The 25,692-nt window shown below is 44.0% G+C and overlaps 1 protein-coding gene across 1 annotated transcript; it reads left to right on the top strand.

Annotated features, from left to right (window-relative positions):
- Window positions 1–13,545: 13,545 nt before the first annotated feature.
- Window positions 13,546–13,995, top strand: Calml3 (calmodulin like 3). Its single transcript, XM_035441493.1, has one exon. It carries the CDS (start codon window positions 13,546–13,548, stop codon window positions 13,993–13,995), a length of 450 nt encoding a protein of 149 aa, XP_035297384.1.
- Window positions 13,996–25,692: the final 11,697 nt, after the last annotated feature.

Below are 25,692 nucleotides of genomic sequence, written 5' to 3'. Positions count from 1 at the left end.
CTGCCCAGAGAGTCTGCACTTCATTGGCGAAGTTGGTCAGATCTCCTCTTTCCTTTTACCACATGATAAAACCCTCAACACTCTTGCTGTGAATCCTCGGCTGGCCTCCCTGTCACCCCACAGTTTTGCCCAGCCAGCTACAATCAGAGCTGTTGCTCCTTCCTGCTTCCTTCTTTGGGGAAGTGACTTTTGCCTGCTCTGGAGCTTCAGGTCAGCTTTAACGAGCTTGTGATAAATAAGTGACAGTGACATTTTCATACCAGCTGCAGAACAACTCTGCGCCTCATGTAAACATGGTCCCTAGTATTCATGGTGCCATTTTCGGAGGGTTTCTGGAAACCTTTTGAGCCTGTCTTCCAGAGTCTGAGCTACACCAGCTTTATCCTTTACCTAAACATCCATTCCAGCCTGGCACCACCTCACTGACTGAATTGGGCAGGGCCACACTTAAGTCACTGCTGTCCCATTTACCTGAGAGAGAGGTGAAATGTGTGCTCTCTCCCTGTGCCAGCTGCCGTGCTAAGCACTTTATACATGACCCCACTTTGTCCTCCTTATGTATTCTTGTTTGACAGACTAAGCTAATGAGGCTTATTGATGTCACAAAACTAGTTTGTGGTAACCTGGGAGATTGAATCCAGTCTCTTGCGCATGGCAGTATAGCCTATTTACGCTACACCTTCAGCTTCCTTTCTAACCCACTGAAGACAGACAAGGTACACCTGGGGACTTGATAAGACTCGGCAACAAAGTTTCCTGCCCTGACACACACTGTCCCTTAGTCACATACACCTCCATAGCTCTAGTCAGGACCCTGGCGCTGGTCAGAAACTTGTAGGACATCGATGAGGAGTGATGGAAAGACGTTAGATGTGGAGATGGCATGTCGTCTCAGCAATACATTTAACTGTTAGAGCCAATTTCATAGTTTAAATTCAGTGAGCTGCTGGTAAATATAGTCTGTAGATAGAAGGGTCTCAAAACATCTCTATGCAGTTTTTGGAGGCATTATCATGGATGCCATGATACATGCCTTTAGTCTCAGCACTGGGAGGCAGAGGCAGGCATATCTCTCTGTGAGCCTGAAGCCAGCCCAGTCTATGTAGTGAATTCCAGGCCAGCCCGTATTACATAGTGAGCGCTTGTCTCCTAAAATATTTTTTTGAGAAATAAAAAAGAGTTTTACCATGTGTGCTATCACTTCAGCACCAGCTGTAATCTCTGAATGTAGGCAATCTAGAACATTCTGTGAGAAACCATCATGGATCCTTGTTGGATCTTCTCTTCTTGACAACTTAGCCCAGGCTTGGTTACAAATCTCATTGTGGTTTATTTTTCACTTGAATTCTAGTGCAGATTCTTCACTTTTGCTTCTCAGTGTCTGTTCTTTGAAACATGTGGACATAATAATCAATTCCTGGAGTGTTTTGGAACTTTTTTCTTGTTTTTAGGTTTATTTATTTTGTTTTATGTGTATGAGTGTTTCTCCTGCATTTATATATGTGTGCCACTCAAGTGCCTGGTGTCTTGGGAGTTCAGAAGAAGGCATAGGATCCCCTGGAACTGCTGTGAGGAATGGTTATGAGTCACCTTGTGGGTGCTGGGACCAAATCAGGGTTCTCTGAAATAGCAAAACATGTTCTTTACCACTGAGCCCAGAACTTATACTTCAAGAAAGATTTTCCTTTATCGTAAAAGAGAGCAGCTTTTCTCCTTTTTTCTTTTTATTCTTTCTTTTTCTTTCTTTGTTTCTTTGTTTCTTTCTTTTGAGACAGGATGTCATAGTCCAAGATTTCCTTGAATTTGCTCTATAGCTTCAGATGAGCTTAGTCCTCCTGCCTATGCTTCTCACGTGTTGGGATTGTGGGCATACACCACCTAGATCATACCAGCTCTCCTTCAAGGGTAATATGTTGCGAATTTCCTCATCTTCCTCAACCCCATTCCACCCCTACCACACCCTGACCCGAACTCTAAACATCAGCTCCATTCTGTAGCAGTCCCATGGTCAGAAAAGACAACTGTCTTGCTTTAACCCAAGACTTGTTCTCTTTTTCTTCCCAATAAACCCCATGATTCATTCCAGTTCGGTCTCCCCTTTGCCAATGCATCCCAAGCGGTTGTCATTTATAGGGCAATAAGCTTTTACAACTCGAATCTTCCAAATCAATTTGAAATATGTGGATTCACGGTCATGCGGTTTCCTTAGGCCATAGAATTTTCCCTTATGAAGCATGTGAAATGCCTTCCTCAAAGTGTTCTTTATAGTGATAGGATCCACCGGTTTGCAGGTTCCTACTTGCTTAATGAAAGGTATTTGGAGGGAAGGGCTGTGTAATGAGCTCAAATCCAGCTTTGACCTGTCCTACATTTTCCATGTCATCTCAGATGATTGCCTCAGAAGCTCCTCTCTGAGTCCTTCCTCTAGAAGAGACAGTAACTGCCTTTGCCTATCTGGTGTAGAAGTCAGGAGCTGTTCATAGGCCAGCTTCGCACAGCAGCTTCCAGCAGATGCTTTCCATCTTGTTACACAAAGACCTCCTGAATGGGCATCTGTTACTATTTCACAGGGCTGGAATGTGAGTTCCCTTTCTTGAGTCCTCCACAGTGTCATCCCCCTCCTGGGCACAACAGTTTTTGTGGGCTCTGTGGGCACTGCAGACAGTGCTATCTAACCTCAGCTCCTTGATAGTGGGAGCTTTGTTGAAACCACTTAGATGTCCTAAGAACAAGAATGAAGATGGCCAAAGTCTCGCAGTACAAAGTAACCTGATGATATGGATAGACAGGTGAATGATGAATAAGTTAATACAAAGTTCTGATGTGGTGAGGCCTTTTTTTTTTTTACCCACCCTAATTCCACTGTGTGCAGCAATTTCTCTCTCCTTTCCATGAATGTGACTGTCTGAGTCTAGGCCTGGACCTACCTCAGTGGGATTCATGGCAGTCTCCGTGGACATGCCACCAGTTCCTTGTTCTTAGAAAAGCAGTGTGTGATTTCTGTTGGCTCCTCATCTGACCCCCATGAGGCAAGCATTACAGGAGGCATTGTGAAGAGCTCCTTCAGACAAACTTTGCCCCCTCCCTCACTTTCTCTTTCCTCCTTTCCTTCTCCTTCTATCTTATCCCTCTTCCCTAACCTCTCCTGCTGCTGAGACGCACCATGGCATGCTCTTGACCAATGTAAGGGTACATCTCAGTGTCTGCATCCCAGATACCCCACATCCCCCCCAAGTTCTATCACCCTTGTATTACTTCACTGTGTTCCCTTGGACTCCCGAGAAATGAGTCTGAACCCTGCCCTCTTCCCTCCCTCCTTACCTTCTCCTCTCAGGGTCCACTTCCTACTCCTGCCTCCAAGCCTTCCTCGTGCCATTTCCCCCCTCCTTCCCTGTCTCTGCTCTTTCCACCTCTTGAGTAACTGCCTCCCCTCCTAGGGGCATCCCTTCTCTGAATCACCAAATTTGGCCTGCTGTCAGCACGTAATATTGAGTCTTAGGTGGGGCCCTTTCGATCACCTCCATATTGCTTCAGAGATGAAGTCAGAAAGTGTCTGCTTTCTTTACAAATGGATACAGAAGTTACAAAGACTTTTCTATGGATACTAGGGACTAGATGGCACCTCCCATGAAACCATACGGAGAAACCCTAATACTTAAGGTAAGCGTAAACACAGATGAGTCCTTTGAGACATCGTACTAGGATGAGATAAGATCATGAAAGTGTGGCTCCATGAGAATAGCTCCTTATGTTAAAATGGATCACTAGTATTTGGAAGCAATAGTTCATAGTCCTTGAGCTCTGGCTACGCTCGTGGCTCCATGCCTCAGTGCACATTGTCCTGTGAACTATACGCTACCCTTGTGACTGTATTTCTTAGGTGAGGATTCTGAGCCACATATGACGATCAGAGCTTCCTGGGGTGGTTGTGAGGAGAGGAAAGAAGCCGAGTGAACCTTTGGCTTCTGTCCTTACTAAAGGATCTCGACTGAGGCCCATGGTTTCAAAGACCATGACTGAAAACTGCTGGAGAAATGGCTAGAGTGAGTGCTGGTAAAAATGGGGCTCCTTGTTGAATTGCTTTGCCTCCTTCATACCCCTCAGCCAGGCCATGAGTTTGTGCTCTACATGTTCCTCCTTTCTGCCCATATCGACATGTTTACCTCTGGGAAACATTCCCAAATGGATAGTTGAGCCGACAGGATTGCATACACATACACACATGCATACATGTGCACATATAGATGTTCATGTTCGCACACACAGACTCTTGAACTAAATGCTAAAGTGTTTATCACAACCATAAACTTCAAAGACTTGGAGCTTAGAACAAGAGCTCTTAATGAACCATCTGCCTCAGGGAAGATCAACTTGTTTTCTTGGTGGCAATTATCTTTGGCTGTCGAGGCTTACATCAATGGGCAATCCTACTTACCCCAATTATCAAAGGCATCAGGAGCTGGGCGTGCAGCTCAGTTGGTAGACTGCTTGCCGAGCATGCAGAAAGTCCTGGGGTTAATCCCTAACACCTGGATGTGGTATAACCGATAATCTTAGAAATCAGAAGGTTAAAGGAAGGAGGATTAGGAGTTCAAGATCATCTTCGGTTTATTGAGAGTTCAAGGCTAGCCTGAGCTACGTGAGACCCTATATCAAATGAAAGAATACACAATGCTAAAAAGAGACTTGCAGTAGCCCCAGGGCCCAATAACACCATTCTATTCAATATTTCTGTTTCTGGCTTTTCTTTATTTTTTCAAAATATCCAATATCAGTTTTAAAAGGCTGGTAGTTGATACGTGTGAAATGCTGTCAAGGCCTGCCATTTCTCTCCTTCCTCTGACTTTACCTCCTATCTGTCCACACTTTATCTTTTACTCATCATCCTGGCACAGAGGAAGACAGCAAGTGAGCTCACGTCAATTTACCTAAAAAAGTTCCAACCCTGACAAATATCATAAAACAAACTGCCTTTTCCACAGAAAGTAAGAGGTCTAAGATTAGATTTTTACTTACCTGGCTGTTTTTGCATGATGCCTACTACTAGTTTGCTTGTGTCTGGAGTGATCATTCATTTCTGATTTATTCAAACCTATTCTAAGAAATCAACCACAGCCCACTTTGGTGTCCCTTATAACTCCCTGTAACATGCACCCCAGGTGCTCTGAGAAATGACCTCAGCAATCCAGTAACCTAATGAACTTGATTGCTGAGAAGGTAGCCTTACTACTAGGCAGAGCAGCCTGGTGTGGACATTAAACGGCCTCCTGCAGGAAACAGTAGGACTCAACGTGTGGACCTCAATCTAAGAAGACCTGGATTCTCTTAACACAGCCCAGTTGTTTAGTTCTTCAGCAATTGGTGGACTTTTCTTTAGGACCAGGCAGAAGCATTTAAGCTTTGGGGACGCCATTCTTCTTTGAACCCTAAAAGATGCTCTACCTGGCTACTTATCCAGTTTCAAACACACCAATTACAGCTTGATTCCATACAGTAATCTTACTGGCTCTCCATCTTAGCCCATTGTGAAGCCCTGTAGGAGTCTTGATAATTCACACAAGACTGATAAAAGGCCACCCAAAGATTACCCAGATGAGCTACGAAAATCATTCATTCCCTACAAATTCAATCTTGGACGGTTGCTTAAGGAATAGTTATAGGGGTGTTATCATGAACAGTCACTGATAAAAATTTGGAGGACTGAAGCCAAAAAGCTTTAAGCGTTCCCATGTCGTGTACCAGGCAAGAGGACAGTCCCATGCAAGAAGTAACCAAAGAACTTACTCTATGACCTATGGCTGAGAATCAGAGGGGCTCAGAAAAGTCCTTTTTTAATTTTACTCTCTAGCTCCCCATCATCACTCAAGGAGTGTCCAACTCACTGTGGGTAAAGTTTGGAGTCCAGTGTTATGTAGATCTGACAAGGTCTCCTCTTCACTTAATTCTTTTTGTTCTTTTTGTTTTGTTTGAGACAGGGTTTTATTTATCTCTGGTTGGCCTCAAACTCACAATGTTACTGAGGACAATCTTGAATTTTTGAACCCCTGCCTCTGCCTTCCAAACGCTGGCATTGCAGGGATGCACTACCATGCGGAGTTTTATTGTCTGGGAGTTAAACTCACGGATTCAAGCATGGTAGGAAAACACTCTATCAATACGTACTAGGCTAAATCCTCAGTTCTTTCACCAAAAATTCTGGATCCCCCTCACCATCTCTCCACCTAGGCGCTCAACATTGACTCTGCTTGACTAATCAGTCTAATTTTCAAATTCAGCTTTGTGCCTAGAGTCTCTTCTTTATGGTCTCCATGCATATTTATTATTATTATTATTATTAAGGAGCATGCCTCACTTCAATTGTCCCTGATCTGTGCTTAGAGACTCCATGCCAGACCACTTGGGTAGGAACTAGAATAAAAAGCTAGGCCAATAAAAGCACCATATGACCAGAGTGCTTACAGGAAGCTGGGAGGATCAATCCAAGTCTTGAGCTTAGGCTGCAGAGTCAATGTGTTCTATGGGGGGAAGGGTTTTCTTTCATCATTGCAGAAATCTGCAACAGGAAAAGCCTTGGGGCAGATGTGTACAGGTGTGGGGAATCAGCAGCTGTTCCCGAGGACTGACACAGGGGTCACTCATTACCATGGAGCTATACACAAACTTACAAACAAAAGAGGATGAGCCACCAGACTTTGCAAGAGGAATACAATTGACATTCTGGAAAGACAATTTGAGGCACCACCACAGAGATTTTTGAGCCATAACTTGAAGACGGCTGATGCAACCCGTCTCATGTAGCTGGAAGCAAAGTTGCAGTTTATGATGTCGTCTTCTTGTGTCAGTCAGCAAATACTGATTGACTCAGTGTTAGGCAGAGGGCTTTGTCCTATCTCACAGAGCAGCATGGGAAAAGAAATCAGCCACAGCCTTATGTATTGGAAGAAGCAAAATAAGCAAGAAAATAAAGAACCAATATAAAGTAAGAAGTGATAAATACGAAGAAAGCAAAAGAGAGAGGCAAGTGATAAGAGGGTCAGTTTAAAGCGGGGCATGAGGAGCCCTCAGAAAGAGCCATCAGTCTAAAGGTTGGGGACAGATGACAAAGCAGCAATCTGGGGAGAAGTGTTAAAGGAACAGAAAGTGGGTCAGTGTCTAGACCACAGTGATGGAAATCAGTGATGTGGAGACATCCAAGAAGGCAGGAAATAGTCATGGAAGACAAAGGAAGCTGCTCATTGTCGGGAGTTTGAGTTTTATGGGCAAGCCAAAGATACGTTCTTATAAGTGTATGAAAAAGACATGATTATCCCCAAATGGCCAGATGGAAGGGAGATTTGCTTTAAGAGTATTGACCAATCTTGAGTCAAGATGGTCAGGTTGCTGAGGAGGATGCACTGGGACACATCTTGGAGGCAGAGCTGAAAAGACTGGATATGATATCAGAGGAAGGGAAGAATTAAAGATGGCTCCTGGGTTTGCTCCGAATCTTTGAGGGAACTGTTTTTGAGAGCAGTTGGGAGATTGGAGAAGAAGCCGATCTAGTATGGAATGAGGAGCAATTCCTCTCTTGGTCATGTTAACTGTCAGGTGCCAATTAAACAAAGTTATGGCCCTGTGAAGGTGGTGACTGCTAGTTGGTGGATAAGTAGGCTGAAGACATACTGAACTAGCAAAAATGACTTATCATTTACCTGCACCAAAGACATCTATGCTTACTAGTGCCTTTTGTAGCCCCCGGGGAAAATCTTTGCAGCCGGAAGTTGGTGTTAAATACAAAGAAATTGGCATAGGATGACTAAGGAAGTAGGAATGAGAAGGTCTAGATTCTAGTCCAAGCCTTCAATGAGCCAGTTGTCTAACTTTAATTCATATTTCTCACCTGTCATATTGGGACATAGCAAATATGCAGACACAAGTGATTGCTCAACAGATGCTAAAGCGAATCCGTAAGTATTTCATGATAAAGATTTTTATGTTTTTATTGCAGGAAAAGGAAGACCACAAGCAAATGCTAGCCAGGTGGGGAGTTTCATCAAGAAGAAAAAAGAGGAAGAGTCCCATGGTCACTCATGCTCCATGTCAGGAATGGAATGCTGAAAATTGGGAATTCCTGACCCAAACCTCTTTCTGTAGTACCCTGAGGGAGAGCTACATTGACAAAGTTGCTTAACACATTCTTTTTAACAAAAGTCATTTCTAATCCTAATTGAGACTGCAAAGGCCGAGTACCTTGGGTCTCTTAGCTTTCAAATTTCTGCTCTCCAAAGGAAATAATTACAGCAAGTACCTTTGGTTGAGTATACACAGAGTCTTTATCAATTCCATACTCTACATGGCCAAAGTTATCCCATCATGTTTGCAGGACCCTCAGTATGTGATACTACAACCTGGAGGACTTGACACAGTTCAGATCTCTGCCCCTCAGCACTCCATGGCAGCAGCTCTTCATGTTTGGCCTGTTGAGAGGATCTCTCTCTCTCTCTCTCTCTCTCTCTCTCTCTCTCTCTCTCTCTCTCTCTCTCTGTGTGTGTGGTGTGTGTGTTGTGTGTGTGTGTGTGTGTGAGAGAGAGAGAGAGAGAGAGAGAGAGAGAGAGAGAGAGCACTATTTTCCTAACAATTCCAATGTCTTTCTGTTTACAATGTCTTGGCATTTCCACTGAGGTCAAAAGCAATCATGGGGAAACGCTAGCCTCTTTTTGCGTGGATCAAATGACTCTATTTGAACTACCAAATGCCTCATTAAAAAAGAAAAGCCAGTTTTATTTGAAGAGCTGATAACTAGACATTTGTACCTTGGATTCTTGAATACACTCTTGTTTTGTTTGAGAAAAAGTCTCTATGTAACCCTGGCTTTCTTGGAACACACAGATATCCTCCTGCCTCTACCTCTAGAGTGCTGGGATTAAAGGCATGGACCACCATACCCAACTTCATATACACATTTTTAATGTCTGCTGAACATGAAAATGTGACAGTTGCCATGAGAAAAACATGTGTGTGGTTAACTGCAAGAGTCAAAGGTGGTGTTTTTTCTTATAGAACCAATTTTATTGGAAGAGCAGCTAGCAAGCCAAGGTTACCAGATTTGACATTTGTCAGACGTTTTCTCAAAAGGGATAAAAGTAAGCCTGTTACTTCAAGGAAAACAATAGGTACCTATTTGCTGACAATAAAAGTTGAGCTTCCAAATGAAAGTTGAAAGTTTGGATTGTTGATATTCGCCATTGTGAATTTGAGATCCTTCAATGCTTTAAGATTTTTTTCCATTCAGGTTGTTGGTAATACTTACTATTATTCTGAGGTTTTTTATGTTATATTCTTAGTGGTTTCATATTTAAAAGTCCTGCAGAACTAGTGAACCAGGATTTTCCAAGCAACCAATGCATGACATTATAAAACCACACATGGGTACCATTTTAGAGTGCAAGCAAAAGCAAATGATTTTTATTCGAGACCGTGAACATTCTGGAGATGTGCTCTCAGATTCCACACTGCAAATGGTGTTTAAGGAACAGCCAGTTGTCAGATTTTGATATGACACCAAAGAAGAATAACTCCACTTTCTGGAAAGAAAATCAAAAGCTATTTAAATGCTCCACCCCTCCTCATCTGCCTGTCTGTGTGAAGCTGGGCCATCACTGACTTCAGAGTAACATTTGCCACAGACTGAGCCAGATGTACATCTGCTGTGGAGAGCCAGCCATTGAAGCGACCCATAGAACTACTCTGCAGAAAGCAACTCCTTCCCCTACTTGCTTTCTTGGAGAAAGGCTTTTGGTTTTCATAAAAATGTTACTTATGTAGACGAGTCATGGTGTTTTTGCCTATATTTTAAGTTTCTATGTCATATATTTGTATATTTAGGTGTTTCACAGTTTGACCTCCAAATACAGTAAATATTGATACATGTATCTCACATGGCCACAAACTCTTTGGTGTCCTTAATGAAGTGTATTTTTAAATACACTTCACAAAAGAAATCTTTGTTGGAGAGATAGCTCAGCAGTTAAAAGTACTGGCTGCTCTTCCAGAGGACCTGGGTCCAATTCCCAGCACCCACAAAGGGTCACACAACCATCTGTAACTCCAGTTCCAGGGGACTTGACACACTCTTCTGGTCCCTGTGAGCACTGCACAAATGTGTTACATGGACATACATGTAGGCAAGACACCCACAGACACTTTTTAAAAGTGTGTGTGTGTGTGTGTGTGTGTGTGTGTGTGTGTGTGTGTGTTGTGAGTGAAGATACGTGTGTGCCAACCATACATGATAGTCAGAGAATAGCATCAGGTGTTTGTCCTTGCTATACACTTTGAGACAGGCTCCTTCTTGTCGTTTGTGGTAGCATAATATCTGGTTATCCGGCTCTTGAGCTTCTGGAGAGTCTCCATTCTCTGCCTTCCACCATGTCATAGGAGTGCAGGGACTTACAGGTTTGCATTGCTGTGTCTAGCTGTACATGGGTTCTGAAGAGCCAAACTCAAGGCCTTACACTTAAGTGCCAAGTTCTTTACACACTGAGTGGTCTCCCCAACTCCTTTTTTAAATATTTTATTTGTATAATAATTATACAAATAGGGTCAATATGACATCTTCATGCATGTATATAATACATTTCTCAGTAACATGTAAATGTCTGGAGCAGTGGTTCTCAACCCATGGATCACAACCCCTTTGAGAGTCAAGCAACCCAACCCTTTCATGGGAGTTGCCTAAGACCATTAGTAAACACGGGCATTGTGATTCATAACTAGCAAAATGACAGCTACGAAGTAGCAACAGAAATAATTTTTTGTTTGGGGGTCACCACAAGATAAGGAACCATATTAAAGGGTCGCATCTAGAAAGTCACACATAATTTTTTTTTTCTGGAGAGAAAGGAGCCAGTGCAGAGAGACTGCAAGGAGAGAATTAAGCCATGAAATGAGAAATGTTCCCTCTACCATAGTTTCCCAATTTTTGAATTGCAGCAGTGTGGCCATCACAAGGCAGCCCTTTGTGAGTCATGATACTAAGTAGTTCTGTTTAATGTCTTTCCTGGGTTCTCTTTCAATGTGCCTTTTTTTTTTTTTTTGTGTGTGTGTGTGTGTGTGTAAAACCATCAGGCAAAGACTGGCTATTTGACCCACAAAAACATGACCCAGAAGTCAGAACCCCGCAGCTACCTGTGTTCTCCTCTTGAAGTGAGCAGTGAGCAGGATTGTCCACCCAACCATGACACTTCATGTTCCATGGGACTGTCTGCTATGGGTTAATTGTTTTCCAGTGATATCATGCCTGGCTCTCCAGGAGACAGTTGGCCCCATGTCCAGGTACAGTCTGGCCCCTCTGCAGTACCAGGTAGTGATGGGGGAGGAGATGCTCAATAGTTTCTTTCTCTTCCAGCAGATGGGTGCTGCAGCAGTCAACTGAGGGTTACTGATTATCATTTTTTTCTGCTTTTTCTACTTCATAACAACTGCTTACCATGTCCTCATATCCTCCCAAATGGAAAGTTGCTCAAATTACCTACTTCTCCGAATCCTAATTAACCTTAGAAAAAGAAGTGAATATTCAGTGTTCAACCAAGGTAGGGCTGGTGAGATGACTCAGTGGATAAAGGCGATGGCAGTGCAAACCTAGCAACTGGAATTTGATCCCTGGAACCCATATAAAGGTGAAAGGAGAGAGCAAATGTTACGAAGTTGTCCTCTGATCTCTACACATGTGCTGGGGCGTGTGCACCCACACATATACATCACACACACAATATAATAAATAATAACAATAATAATAGGACAGGAGTGATGGCTTTAACAGTTAAAAGCACTTGAGTTCAGGCCCCAGCACCCAAATGATGGCTCAAACTATCCGTGGCTCCAGAGCCTGAGTTCCAGGGGATCCGACACCTTCCTCTGACTCCCTCAGGCACACACACACAGTGTACATACAAATGTACAGGAAATGAATTCAAATAGATAAAATAAAATAAATAATCTCAAAAAATAAAAGTAAAATACTCATTTTATTAGGAATAGCTTTTCAATCTTTATTCATTCATTTGTCCTGATAATAGAAACACATGGCTTAGTCAAAAGTTTAAATGTGCAAATATATACATATATACTAATTTTAATACATTTTCTTTATGTACAGAGGTTTTTCGGGGTTGTTTTGTTTTGTTTGTTGGGGTTTGTGTGTGTGTGTGTGTGTGTGTGTGTGTGTAAGGAGGCTGTAAGTAGAGAACATGAATTTCAGTCTAGAAACAAATGGTATCTTCTCAACATCTCTAAATCAACTAATTTTATTCTAGTCTATTTCATATTCAATACAGAAAGAAATAATGTACCCTAAGGAGCCCTAGCTAGCACCTCATTCCCATACCAAACATTTAGAAGTGTGGAGGACAGGAGAGTGGGCTCTGACCGCTAATGGAGTGCTTGACACACAGTGGCCTCTAAGATCCCCGTCATCTTATTTCTTCCATTACATACCTAGGTCCCATAGCCACCCCATGTCTAGATCCTGCTGTCCTGTGTTCATTTTATGTCATGTGGAAGAAGTATGCCTTCTTGCTTCTCCCACAGTGAACACCTTCCTTCTTTCTTCTTCCCACACATTTAAGGACTAGGCTTTGTGGGATCCTTTGAGAAGGAAGTAAGCCATGTGGCAGATAGGCCACTCCTATTCTCTCCTGAAAACAAACTCCCTCCAGACAACAAAAGTAAAGCTGTCATCCACCTGAATGAAGAAAGTGTTCACCTTGGTATTATAAACACTAGCATGGAGGAGGGAGAGAAATTCCAACAGGGAACAATTAACAGCCAAGCGGTGGTCTGGCATAATCTCTCCTCAATAACTCTGGGTCCTCATAAGTATAATATCTTCTCTATGCACAGACCTGGTCCCGTTCCTGTCTGTCCAATAACACAACAAAGGGCCATCTCTGTATTTCCCTCCCAAATGGGATTTGGTTGAGCCCTCTTACTTGGGGAGGTCATTTCCCTAGCCTCCACTGGGACCCCAGAAGTCAGGGAGCTGGGCTTCTTCTTGACCATGTTGCCTCCTGGAGACTCTCCCACTTTCTACTCTGGCTCCATTGTATCCAGAGCTCAGGCAAGTCCTTGCTGACCAGGTCAGATTTTTAAAAAGGTTTTCCCTACACCTGGATGGAAGGTGCCGCCGTGGCTGCTGCCGGCCCTGATGGTGTTTGACGAGGAAAGCTGCCTTTCACACACAAGAGCTGGCATCAGCTCAATTAGCAGGCCGGCCTGGTTGCTGGCTCTTGGACTCTTGTCTAAACAGGACCTGGCCTTCAGGCAACCACAGGGGCGGGGGTGTCTGCGGATGGCAGCCCAATCCTGCCAGACCAACCACGGGGGAGGACCCTGCTCTTTCTTAAGCTCCAGCCAGTCAAGCCAGGGCTAGAAAGCCAGACAGACAGCCGCCCCTTGAAGTCTCCACCTGTCTTTACAGAGCTGAGGAGAGGAGCCCAGCCCGCAGTTAGTGCTTGGGAGCAGAGACCAGCCTAGCCACCTCTGTCACATCACCCACGACCTGCCAGCATGGCCAACCAGCTGACTGAGGAGCAAATCGCTGAGTTCAAGGAGGCCTTCTCTCTGTTTGACAAGGATGGGGATGGCTGCATCACCACCCAGGAACTGGGCACTGTCATGCGGTCCCTGGGTCAGAACCCCACGGAGGCTGAGCTCCAGGGCATGGTGAATGAAATTGACAAAGATGGAAACGGCACTGTGGACTTCCCCGAGTTCCTGAGCATGATGTCCAGGAAGATGAAAGACACCGACAGCGAGGAGGAGATCCGGGAGGCCTTCCGAGTGTTCGACAAGGATGGCAACGGCTATGTCAGCGCTGCTGAGCTGAGGCATGTGATGACCAGGCTTGGGGAGAAGCTGAGTGACGAGGAGGTGGACGAAATGATACAGGCAGCAGATACAGATGGTGATGGGCAAGTGAACTATGAGGAGTTTGTCCACATGCTAGTATCCAAGTGAGGCTGCACCAGAGGATGCTATAGCTGGTTGCTCTTGAGGCTTCTGGGCTGTAAGCTTTGCTGGACGGCAGCTATGGTCACCGTGGTGAGAATCCTACCCAGGTCTTGGGTGTCTTTCCCCATTTCCCAGCTCCCTCTGGGCTCTGTTGCGTCTCAGGCAAAGTGGACTACATCGACCAGTCTGCATTTCACTTTCTGCATCACTTTTTCTGCCAGCTTCCCACCTGCTCACACCCCCTTGACAGAGAACGCCTCAGGCTGAGACAGGCATCAACTCTGCCCAGCCCTCAAGAGCTGAAGCAGAATGTTCCATCTCTGCATGGACAATGAGCCAAAGGACCCGTGCTACTATTTTGTTTCTTTTTTGTTTGTTTGTTTCTTTTTTTCTTCTTTTCCTGTTTCCAACCGAAATGATCATTAACTCCATGGTATAAAGCAGGCTAATCTCCATTTGTGTGTGTGTGCGTGTTTGTATATGTGTGTTTGTGGGGGTGGGTGGGTGTGTGGGAATAAGGGTGTGTGGGTATAGGGGTGTAGCAAAAATGACCGGGTCTTCTTAGCCTAATAGCGTCTCAGAACCTCCTGGATAGGGTCCTATCAGGCACCCAGTCTCCGCAGCAAGGTTTCCTGTAGCCATCAGTCCACATCATAGTTCCTGGAGCTTCTTACATCAAAGACTTCAACTGCTGTTGGATTTGGAAAACATCTGGGCATTGGAATGAAGGGCAGTGATGGAGACTTCAATGACTGTGGTCAGGCTACTGGAAAACATCACTTCCCTCCCATGAACCTCTGTGCTTTTTTATTTTTTTCTTTTGGAGATGGGAGTAAAGCTAGGGGTCAGTTGTAACATGTTTGTCTTCACCTAGAAGTACAGAAATTTGAGTCAAAGAGAGAGGGAGGCTGCAGGGGAATAGATAAGATACTTATGCTCCTATTTTGTTCCCTTTTATGCTTCTAACTGAAACACGATTTCCTACAACCATCATTTTTGTTTGTTTTGTTTTATGTAAACACAATAAATTCCTGCATTGGTGCATATAGAAAATAGAAAAAGTTTGGGTCCAACAGATCTTTCAGTGTAATGGCCAAGTTGGTACCAAAGAACAATTAGATATCTCAGTAAAGGTCTGGACACAGAGAACTCGCTGATAGAATGCTTGCCTAGCATGCACGAGGCCCTAGGTTCTCAATAAACACCATGTAAACTGGGCATGGTGTGTGGAGGCCCATAAGAGTGGCTCCATTCCATCTTGACTTAAAGTCAGAGAGTTCAAGCCTATTATTGCTCCTTCAAGGTTAAATCCACAGTATATCTGGCCTAAGGTGTGGCTATTGTATGTTTTGCCTTGACAACAGGATATTTGACCTAAAATATAACTAATAGATGTCTTACCTAAACAACAGGACATTTTGGTTTAGGGTGTGACTAATTGTTTTGGGCATTAAGGAGGTAATTGCATTTGTTTGTTCCTTGTATCTAGAAAAAAAATCTTTTGCCTTCCCTGCTTTTGATTGAGGTGTATAAAACTTTGAGTGATAAACTTGGGACTGATCCCAGTATTCACTGGGTGCCCTCCCAACGACTCTGTCTCTTGTCTGTTTCTTTCCTCAATCCACACTCTCCTTCTCAGATATGAACCCAGACAGGTCAACAGGTCCCAATAGATGCCCCCACACACATGTGGGGCTTCAACAATGGTGGTACATAACTGCAATGCCAGCACTCAGGAGGCAGAGGTAGCAGGATCAGAGGTTCAAAGTTGTCCTCAGGAGTTAGAGGCCAACCTTTGCTGGAAACCCTGATTTTAGAAAAAGGAAAAAAGGAAAAGAAATATATATAAAGCTGCCAAAAAGGCCTGCATCAATCACATTAGAGTAAGACCTCCAGTTATTTACTCCTTTTTTCATACAGTCACTTTGGTTATCATCCAGTATCTAGTAGAAGGTTGGGAAGGGTTAGAGTTCAACTGCAAGATGGCTGTAGCCAAGGAGCAACAGCAGTTAGTCTGTCCACATTTAGTCCTGTCCACATCAGCCATGCCCACAGGTTGTGTTGGGTTGTCCAGAGGTTGAAGGGCCTCCTCAGTCAATACTTGGAGTGCCAAGGGGAGTGGAAAAGTTCACTGTTTTGTGAGGTGGACCCTAGACTAGGGCTCATCAAAAATGTTGATATTCCTTGTCCCCACCTTTACCCTCCATTGATTCCTCCTTTATAAAATAGTGAGGGTGGGCAGTAGAACAGCCTGGGGCTGCAACCCTGCCCTTCTATTATCTCCATGGCTGTGCCCCTTCATGATATCAGGACCCACACACTGTCTTTGCTAAGTAAGAGGTACTTAATCTGTAAAGGAACTCACTACCATCCTGTAGGGAAGCCACTATTCTTTGTTTCCTCATCTTACAACTGAGGAACCTGAGTGTATGTCTTAGGCCTGATCTCCCTCTTGGCTGTGCATGACACTCTGTTTTCATTTTGATGACAGTAGTGGCCTTTCTCCACATGGGCAAGGATTATAAGAATGCTCTCTCTCTCTCTCTCTCTCTCTCTCTCTCTCTCTCTCTCTCTCTCTCTCTCTCTCCTTCTTCCTTCCTTCCTTCTTTCTTTCTCCCTCCCTTCCTTTCTTCCTTCCTTTCTTCCTTTTGTTATTCATTACTGGTGATTGAATCTAGGGCCTTGTACATGCCAAGCAAGCATTCTACCATGGAGCTATATTCTCAGCCCACAAGCACTCTTTTTAAATTTTTGTTATTATTCTGTGTACATGATGTTTATAGGAGAGCACTTGTGTCACAGCACAAATGTAGAGGTCAAAGGACAACTCTATGGAGTCATCTCTCCTTCCCCCAGGGATAGAAGTCAGGTTGTCAGGACTACACAACAAGCATTTTACTTGCTGAGCCCAAGAACAATATTGCTGATACACCCACCATGGAGTAGGTCCCTAAGTATGCATGGAAACCCCTGCTTAAACACACATACTGTTGCTACCACAGTTAAGGGCCCTTTCTAGCACCAATAGGCAAAAAGATTGTCACCCACAAAATACCTCAAAGGTCAAAGGCAGAGAAGAGGCAAGGCAAGGCTTTCTGTGCCATCTTGCTGAATCTCAGGCAAGAATTGGCCCTGGTACCAGGATCACTGTCAATCCTCCCATCAGGAGAGCAGGAGAAAGTTTCAGCCGGAGCTAACTAACCTCTGGCTTTGCTAAGAGTCGGGTGCGGCTGGACGTTCCACTTAGAGATTTGGGGATGAGTCTCAGAAGCACTAGGGACACAGCATCCAGAGATGACCGGTCAGCAGCTCCCTGGAGTCACTGAAACAGAAGAGCTGGGACTGGGGTGTGGACGTGGATCCCAGAGCCATCTGCTACAAGAGGGCAACATCTCCTGCAGGGGCAAACATAACTCAGATCTCCAAGTACCCTGTCAGGTATCTCCTACATTCTACAGGCAAGTGAGAAGCAGAGGTCTCCAGTGGTCAGACTTTCTGTGCCCTACAGATAACCTTGCTGGGGCACTAACGTGGAATCCTAACTCCCTGAGTTAGAAGTTATATAAAATACTTACAAACACTCGACCTACTAGGAGGTTTAACTAGGAGGGGCTCTTTTATATTTCTGTGCCAGTTCCTGGCAATGAAGCCAAAGCAACCCTTCTATTTGTGATCCACACACCACCCTGAAACTATTCACTCATGCTTACATTTTTCAGGCTTCAGAGCCTCTCATGTAGAACCCTTTTGCCAGGGCAGGAACTGGCAGGTAAGATATAAAGGCTCCTGCTTGCTCTCAGCCAAGAGCCCACAGGCCCTGAGCTTCCCAGCAAGCGAATCCCTCAGAAGCAGAGTGGTAATTAAAACTGGGGGTGTGGTGGTGGGGGAGGCACATTGTTTCCTCTTGTCCTGGAAGCTCTGAGGCATCAAGGCCAAAGCCAGCTAGCCCTATGACAAGCTGACTGTGCCTGGCCCTGCCCTGATGGTATTTACTTTCCCAAATATAATGTACTAAAACTGTTTTTACAGCTTCCTGTCTTGGAGACTCAGGGTTATTTAACAGTAAGCACCAGCTGCATGGGTACGTGGCTGGCCCCTCTTTCTAACCTGCTGAGTTTAGGATGAGAAATAGTGTTGTACCTACATTTCCTGGGGAGATGTGACCAAAGTTTACTCACTCCAGATAGAGCACCAATGGCAGACCAATTAACCATTTCACCCAAGCCTGGCTTGGTGAACCAATGAGGTTATTGGGCTGATAGGCACATGGGTGAGGGATTTACTTAAAGCAGCATGAGTGACTCCAAACTTTCCAGGCACATCTCTAAAAAGTTGCATCCCAGCATGGATAACACTTCTCCATAGCTGCACAGGTGGAAGCCCTCCTTCTTCTGTATATTGCAGTACCTCCTAGGATTATGTGCAGTGGGGCAGAATTACATACAGCTAGGAGAGGGATGCAAGAAGGAGTTGCTGAGATTTCAGATGAGGGTCTATTGACACCCCTACACACACCCCTACACACACACACACCCCTACACACACACACACACACACACACACACACACACACACACACACACGTGAGAGAACACCACCAGATCCAGTCTTGAAGGTTTCTTGCAGGCAGCAAGAGCCACTGTGATCATTTGATGACTCTTATGCTTGGGCGAAAGAATTCCACAACAGACACAAAGCCCAGGCTGCTGCTCTGGTCTGCTCCTCACTGAAAGAGTCTTGGTATCTTGTGACTCCCCTGAACTTGCCGGTAGATACCAAGCCTCTTACTAGGCCTGGGAATTCCAATCTCTACAGCTAGGCATCAGCTACTCTGACTCAGTTTACCCAAAACAACGTACCCATAACCTTAGTAACTAGGGTACCCAAGGCACATTATCATCCTTCTCCCTACTTCCACGACTTCATCTTCTTTTCCCCTCTACCTCCCCACCAAGGCTAGGACTCCCAAGGGATTGGTTCTGTCTAACTACATATAGCAATGGGGGAAATGTTGCTTGTTTGTTTAAGGAAAGAAGACAACTCAGTTATTTTTACTTAATTTACTACAGCATGATTATCATGATTGAGAGTAGGATTTTGCCCTCTGAGTAAAGGCAAAGAGAGGTCAATGTCTGGAGCAGAAGGAAGGAACCAGTAGGCAAGGAGAAAGAGAGGAGACAGTCCTTGTTTTCTCCTCGGACAGACTCTAGAGCAGGTGCCGTACCTCTAACGTCCCCCTTTCATTCCAGACATTGAGTAATCAGATTTAAACAACCTCCCTTCACCCCCCCAAAAAAGGTGCTATCTAACTCCAGCTTGGCAGAACATTCCATCTATCTTTAGAGGAAAGAATTTATAAATATTACCTCGACTTTCATGTGCTTTCACTGAGCTCCCTCATAAATCAGGACTCGAGGCTCCCACACTCCCAGATATATAAAGCTCGCCTCTGACTGCTGGCTTTCCAATTTTAAATCAAACACAGGCCAGCCTCACTGGCTCCTGTTTATCCTTACAGATTCCAGAGGCCAGTTCAAAGACTCTCAGAACCAGCCAGCTAAAAATGGCCCACTGTTCCTGCTAGAGACAGAGAGCATGAAAACTCACCTACTAGATGAAAGAGCTCAATGTAGAATGGAGCAATGAGTGAAAATGATGTCTGTTTGTTTGTTTGTTGTAACAAAGGGAGAGGGAGATAGAAAAGAGAGAGGAGATGCAAAATAAAATAATACAAAATCTAAAACTGTTTCTGAGAAAGGCTTGGGACGATACCCACATGTCGACCTCTCCATCGTCCTGCTTTTCTGATGATGGCTTCCACAGCAAGTCCTCAGCTAGGACACTGAACTGGACAAGGAAAGGCAGGGGGTTGAACATGGAGCCTCTACAGAAAGACTCCTCTAAAACACTCTCATGATGAAATACAAGTCTGGTTGACAGGTGCTGGCTGTGGGATAGGCTAGCTCAGCTTCCTGCATAGAAGAGAAGGGCCCTGAAGTGAACCTAGGAATGATGACAGAACTTCCATGTTCAGAAGATATGCTACAGAACCATCAATGTTTCCTACACAACTTCATCAGATCCTTCACTTCATCCTAGAGCACTTAGCACTACCCAGAGGGCCAAAGAGCTGAGCATTATAAACAGAAGTGTCTGAAAACTAAATGTCAGGTAGGCCCAGGATGTTTGACAGCCCAGACTGCACAACAGAGGGGCTGGTTGTCTAGGGAAGGGCTGAGGAAATCCAATCAATCACATGTAGCCCTAGCAGTCCACAGGTCTACAGTCTCCCATGATAGAAGTAGAGCTTTTATTGGAGCACTCTGACACAAACTACTCACCACCAAATCCTCAAAATAAGTTGATATGGAAGCTACTTTGATTCATTCATTTTAAAGAAGATTGAAACTTCGAGACTTTAAATAAGTTTCATCAAAGTCAAGCAGCTTAAGTTGGTTATTGATTCTACATCAGACTGGCCTCTATATTCATATCCTCCCCACTGTGCCAAAAACAAATAGCCTGAGAGCAAGTGCATCAGACCTAACAGAGCTGTGAGCTCAAATAAGAGCACTGCCGAAGAGACCTCCACAGAAAGGCCTATGAACAGGGAGCAGAGAAGAGCTAGAGAAAAATATAAGCCATTGCCATTATTGCCAAGTGATTGGGAGGCTTCTTGGCTTTCTCAGCATCCACAACAGAAGGAAGAACCTGACTCCCACAAAAATACACATCATGAGGGTCCAAATGATGGACCTGTTCTCCAAGCATCACATGTTGGAGTTCTACTAACAACACTACAGAATGTGAGCGCATTTGGAGGTAGGGTCTATGCAGAAGTAACCAAATTGAAATGAAGTCATTAGAATTCATTCTAATCCAATATTAATGAAATCCTTATAAACAAGAGAAATTTAGACCAATGCATGCATTAAGACAAGACATTGTAAAGATGCAAGAAGTTTGCTATCCATAAGGCAAAGAGAAAAGCTTATGAAAGATTCTCCCTTATAGCCCTCAGAAGGAAGCCCTTCCCCTCAAGTGAAATCTAGACTCTAGAACTGTAAAAGTATATGTTTTTCTTTTTTTTAAAGATCCCATCCTATAACAGCCTCAGAAAACTATCATATTCACTCTAAGAGGAGTTGAGAAGTATTCATAATCTATTTTTCTTTACTCTCAGACCCACAAGGGTGACTGAATACTTTTTTTCCAAAGCTGTTCTTCTTTGTCCAGCTCTGAATTCATATGAATAATGAAGAGATTCATAGCTCTGAGACTCCAGAGACTATCCAAAGAGAAGGGAAGAAAGACTTACCCTGCTATGCAGGAAAAAAACTTGGGATAACCTCTAGTGAAATTCCCTGGGCTCTAGATTTCAGACAGTATCTGAAAACTGACCTTACCGAGGACCCAGTTAGCAACCATGAGAGAGCTTGAGCTCTCCCTTTCTCAGATCATTGGGGGAAGTGCCAGGGTATTCAAGTCTGCTAATCATACAGAGTGTGACAGTTTGGGATACATTCTTTTCTTCTCCACACAAACAGGCAACATGACATTATGATCACAGGGCCTGAGCTTGGATGACTTAAAATTTAGGTTTATGGAATCTTAGATTTGTACATTATAAAGGTCATTTGGCTCAATTTCCCACCATAGACAAAAAGCTTAAGAGCAACAATACCCTTGAGAGAGAACTCATCTAACCATGATAGAGAGTTCAATGATGTCAAGTGCCCAGCCCAGTGGTGGATAATTCTTATCCTTAGAAAGCTTCTCCACAATTATCCTGAAATATGCTTTCATGTGACTTTCCTTTCCTTCTTCCCACATTCAAGATAGGATATAGAGCATCAAAAAGAGAAGAACCCCTTAGTCATGTGTCAATACCTCTAATATTGTAGATGATTCTGTACCTCCCACTCCATTTTCTCCAGACTGAACAGCATTCATTGCCTCAAGATTGTCTTATGCAACCCATCCTCAGGCCCCCTCCATACTAGTTGCTCAGTTCTGGACACTTGTCAGCTTTCCAAAATCTTCCATGGTGATAGATCCCAGATCCCCAGAAAAATTCAAACAATATCCATAGTGAGAGAACTTCTTCCTCTCCTGAACATAGTACCTCAAAGAATAAAATTACTCCTCCAACACAGACTTGTTTTCAAATGATATAGGTATTTACTCAGCAAAAACTGTCCAGCACTATATGCACACACATGCTAGGTTTTTGGAAGATGTGAAGATAAGATTCTATTAGCAGTCTTCTCACTGTTGTCATGGTACAGCCGGCAATGCAATGGATGGAAAGTCCATCATGGTGGGGATGGCATGGTGGAAAGGCTTGGTGGCAGCAGGAACATGTGGCAGAAACTTGTTCACATTTTAGTTGTAGGCCTGGATACAGAGAACAGGATCAGAAGTAGAATCCAGCTATCATTCTCAAAGACTTGCCCTCAGTGACCCACCTTTGCCAGTCAGCCCCAAGTACCAAAAGTTCCATAGCCTTCCCCAAACAGTGCCATTATATAGAGATCAGATATTTAAGCACATGGGCCTGTGAAGGGACATTTCATATTCAAACAATAAAAAACATACAGGTCATGATGGAAAGATCACTAGATAAGTATCTGTAAGAGGAAAGAAAGAAGGGGGAGTGCATTTGAAGCAGAGATAAAGATGTGCCAGCTCACAAAATGAGAAGGAAGTTACCTGGTAAAACTTGAAAAGTGATTCTAAACCTATGTCTTGAAGGCAGCCAAGCAGATAAGGTAGGCATGGGTATTCTAAGTAAAACCAGCAAGACACAAAAATTCAGAGGCTGCCTCTTTGGGTGGTTACTTCCTCCAAGTCCTTATGCATTTCATTCTGATGTTGGAAGTACTGAGAATTTCATTTGACTTTGCAGTAAAAGTCCCAGGCTAGATTAGAGGCCTTCCCTACATTTTCATACTTTTCATACACTCCACCCTCTATCCCATTTCTGTGATTTGTGTTTAACGTCTTCCTTTCCTCTGAATCATTTATTTCTCGTTAGTCATCTTCATAGCCAAATAAACAGCAAAGAACTGGGCTTATAATTGTTATTAGGAATAAGCAAGTTGATTTGGGCAAATGGAACACCCAGGTATGCTCTATTTAGAGATGTTAGTGGTGGTGATGGTAAGATGGACATGTGCCAGGTCAGGAAGAGCTTGTCCTGACATTTTTAGGACTGGGGTCCATAGTTGGAGCCATGGAGAGTCTTGGATTGATTCGGAAGAAAGAGAAAATACAGTGGTAGCTATTGAAAGATAAGGAGTAGAGGTTGGAAAAGACAAGGAAACTAAATAGGACACGTGGGAAGTAACCCAAGTAAACGGCAAACCTCAGTGGGTTTGGAGCAAGGATGGAGCAATAGGTGATAAATGTCAGAAAGAGAGACATTATCCAAACACATTAAAGGCTAGAATGTCACAGAGAATTCATGGAGAGAAGAGGCAAGAAAGACTCAGGCAAATGTCTTGATCGTTACTGTTAATCTCTGAAAGTGAACATTGAGAAAGGGAAGTGTTTTGGTAGTTGAGGACCTGGAAGGATGGACAAGATGATAAACCTGTTTTTCAGTCTTGTTGACTTTCAGGTGCTGGCACTTACAAAGGAATTACAAGGTCAAGACTGAGGATCTTGGGAGACATTGGAGTACACAAAGCTGTAAGAACCAACAAGGCATGCCAGGGAGGGTGTAGAGAGAGAAAAGTCCATGGTTCTTTTAAGGCTCTGTTGTTACTGTCTCAAACAATGGACTCTGCAGTAGTCTTTTGCACTGTACTCAGTGTGATTTGCAGCTATTCTTTCTCTCTCGTAGCCTTAGCTCTGGAAAGATCCTGCCATGAGACTATTCCTCACCAGTGATTGTCTGTCTCCATCAGAGCTCTCCATTCTCCACCAGACCTTTGCCGATGGCCCAGTCTTTACTTCCACCCAGAAGGTGGACACAGCCTCAACCTTTTCTTTTGTCCAGAAAGCATTGGCACAACACACTCTGAATGGGAAGGGCAGATGATTATTCACATCATCTGGGAACTTGAGAGAATCCAAATACTATGTCTCACTTCCCAATACCTACAGGACTGGTTGGGCAGACTAGATTCAGTTATGCAGGGTCCTCAGGATGTTCCTGACCATAGCAAGCTTGGAACCATATATATATTTCCCTACACTACTACAGACAAAAATATAGATATGGTTGGGAACAAAGTCCTAACCACCCAGATTGTGAAATCAACCTGTCCAGAGACTGGAATCCCTCCCCTAGCATACTGCATCTTCCATTTTCACCACCACCAGGAAAGGGAAGAGCAAGCAGGAGCTCAGGTTAAAGGATGGTTGGTTCAGTTGCTCAGGGAAGAAAACGTTACTGAAGAAGTTAGTGCCTGTGCCTGAGTCCTGGTAGCATTAACAACCTCATCTGGACCACCTGTCCTCCATAGGCCAGTCAGAGACAAGTCATAGTGAAATGCAGAAAAGGAGTTTCAACACAACCACATTGGAAGAGGAACGAAGAAGTCCATTGACCCTTACTCCAAGCCCAAGTGCTTTCGGGTACTGGCACAAAGTTTATATTTACATAGATAGCATTAATGGGCTGGAGAGGTGACTCAGGGATTACATGCATATCACCCACATCAAGTGACAACCACCCATAACTCCAGGTCTAGGGAACACAGTATTCTCTTCTGGCTTCCTTTGGCATATATACTCATATGTGTGCATACATATGCACACATGGGGAGGGAGCAAAACAAAAATAAACCACCTAGCACTTGCCTTTAAACCCAGCACTCAGGAGGCAGAGGCAGGCAGGTCTCTGTTTGATGCTAGTCTGGTCTACATAGCAAGTTTCAGGCCATCCAGAGCTACATAGTAAGACGCTGTCCACTGAACAAACTAATAACTCTGAGTAGAGAGCAGGAGGTACACATAACTAAACAGTTCTGGTCAAGGTGTGGTTTTGCCTATCATTGATGGTCTGAATCTAGTCTGCCTGCCAAGCTGTCAATCTCTTTCTGGGAAACAAGCTTCCCTTCTGATACGTGCCAGGCTCCCTCAAACCTTTTTCTTTCTCTCAGCCTGGAAGAATTACTGGGAAAATTCCAGTTTCTTGGAGTCCATTGTTTCAATGGTCTGATAGACAAAATGAGAAAGCACAAGTGTCTGTTGAAACTATCTTCACCCTTATCACTTCTCCACTTTTTGGCCAAGATCAAATCCAGGATGTTTCCGTTTCTTCCAGGAAAATTACTAAAATACTTCACAGTGATGAGACTAGGATCTTTTAATTCAGAAAGAAAGATTAGGTGGAAGGGGAGGAATACTTCTTCTTTCCCAGAAAGAACTAGTGGTCTTGAACAAACAAAAAAGTTGTGTGAAACAGGCAAGATTTAGATTAGACATGCAGAAGAATTTCACAAAAGAATGAATTTGGAGACAGCTACTGGGGAAACCAAACCAGAGCAAGTTACCCTGCATGGGAGCCTTGCCTGGATGGAATAAAAGCACCTTTGTGCTTCCTGAAGTCCCTACCGTAGCACTTTGCATGGAAAGTCCTTTCTAGCAGGGTTTACAGAAGAGTTATACAGGGAATCTGCGTTAGAGTAGGAATGGTCCCAAGAGATACCAGCTGCATTTCCAAGAACTAGGCTATCCAAATAAAAGTCCTGG

Source organism: Cricetulus griseus, chromosome 3 (genome assembly GCF_003668045.3).
Source record: "Cricetulus griseus strain 17A/GY chromosome 3, alternate assembly CriGri-PICRH-1.0, whole genome shotgun sequence".
NCBI classification, from domain to species: domain Eukaryota; kingdom Metazoa; phylum Chordata; class Mammalia; order Rodentia; family Cricetidae; genus Cricetulus; species Cricetulus griseus.
Note: the sequence above shows the minus strand (reverse complement) of the source record. Positions and strands in the feature narration are given on the sequence as shown.

Coding starts and splice junctions, on each gene's coding strand:
- Calml3 (XM_035441493.1), top strand. CDS start 13,546: ATGGCCAACCAGCTGACTGAGGAGCAAATCGCTGAGTTCAAGGAGGCC.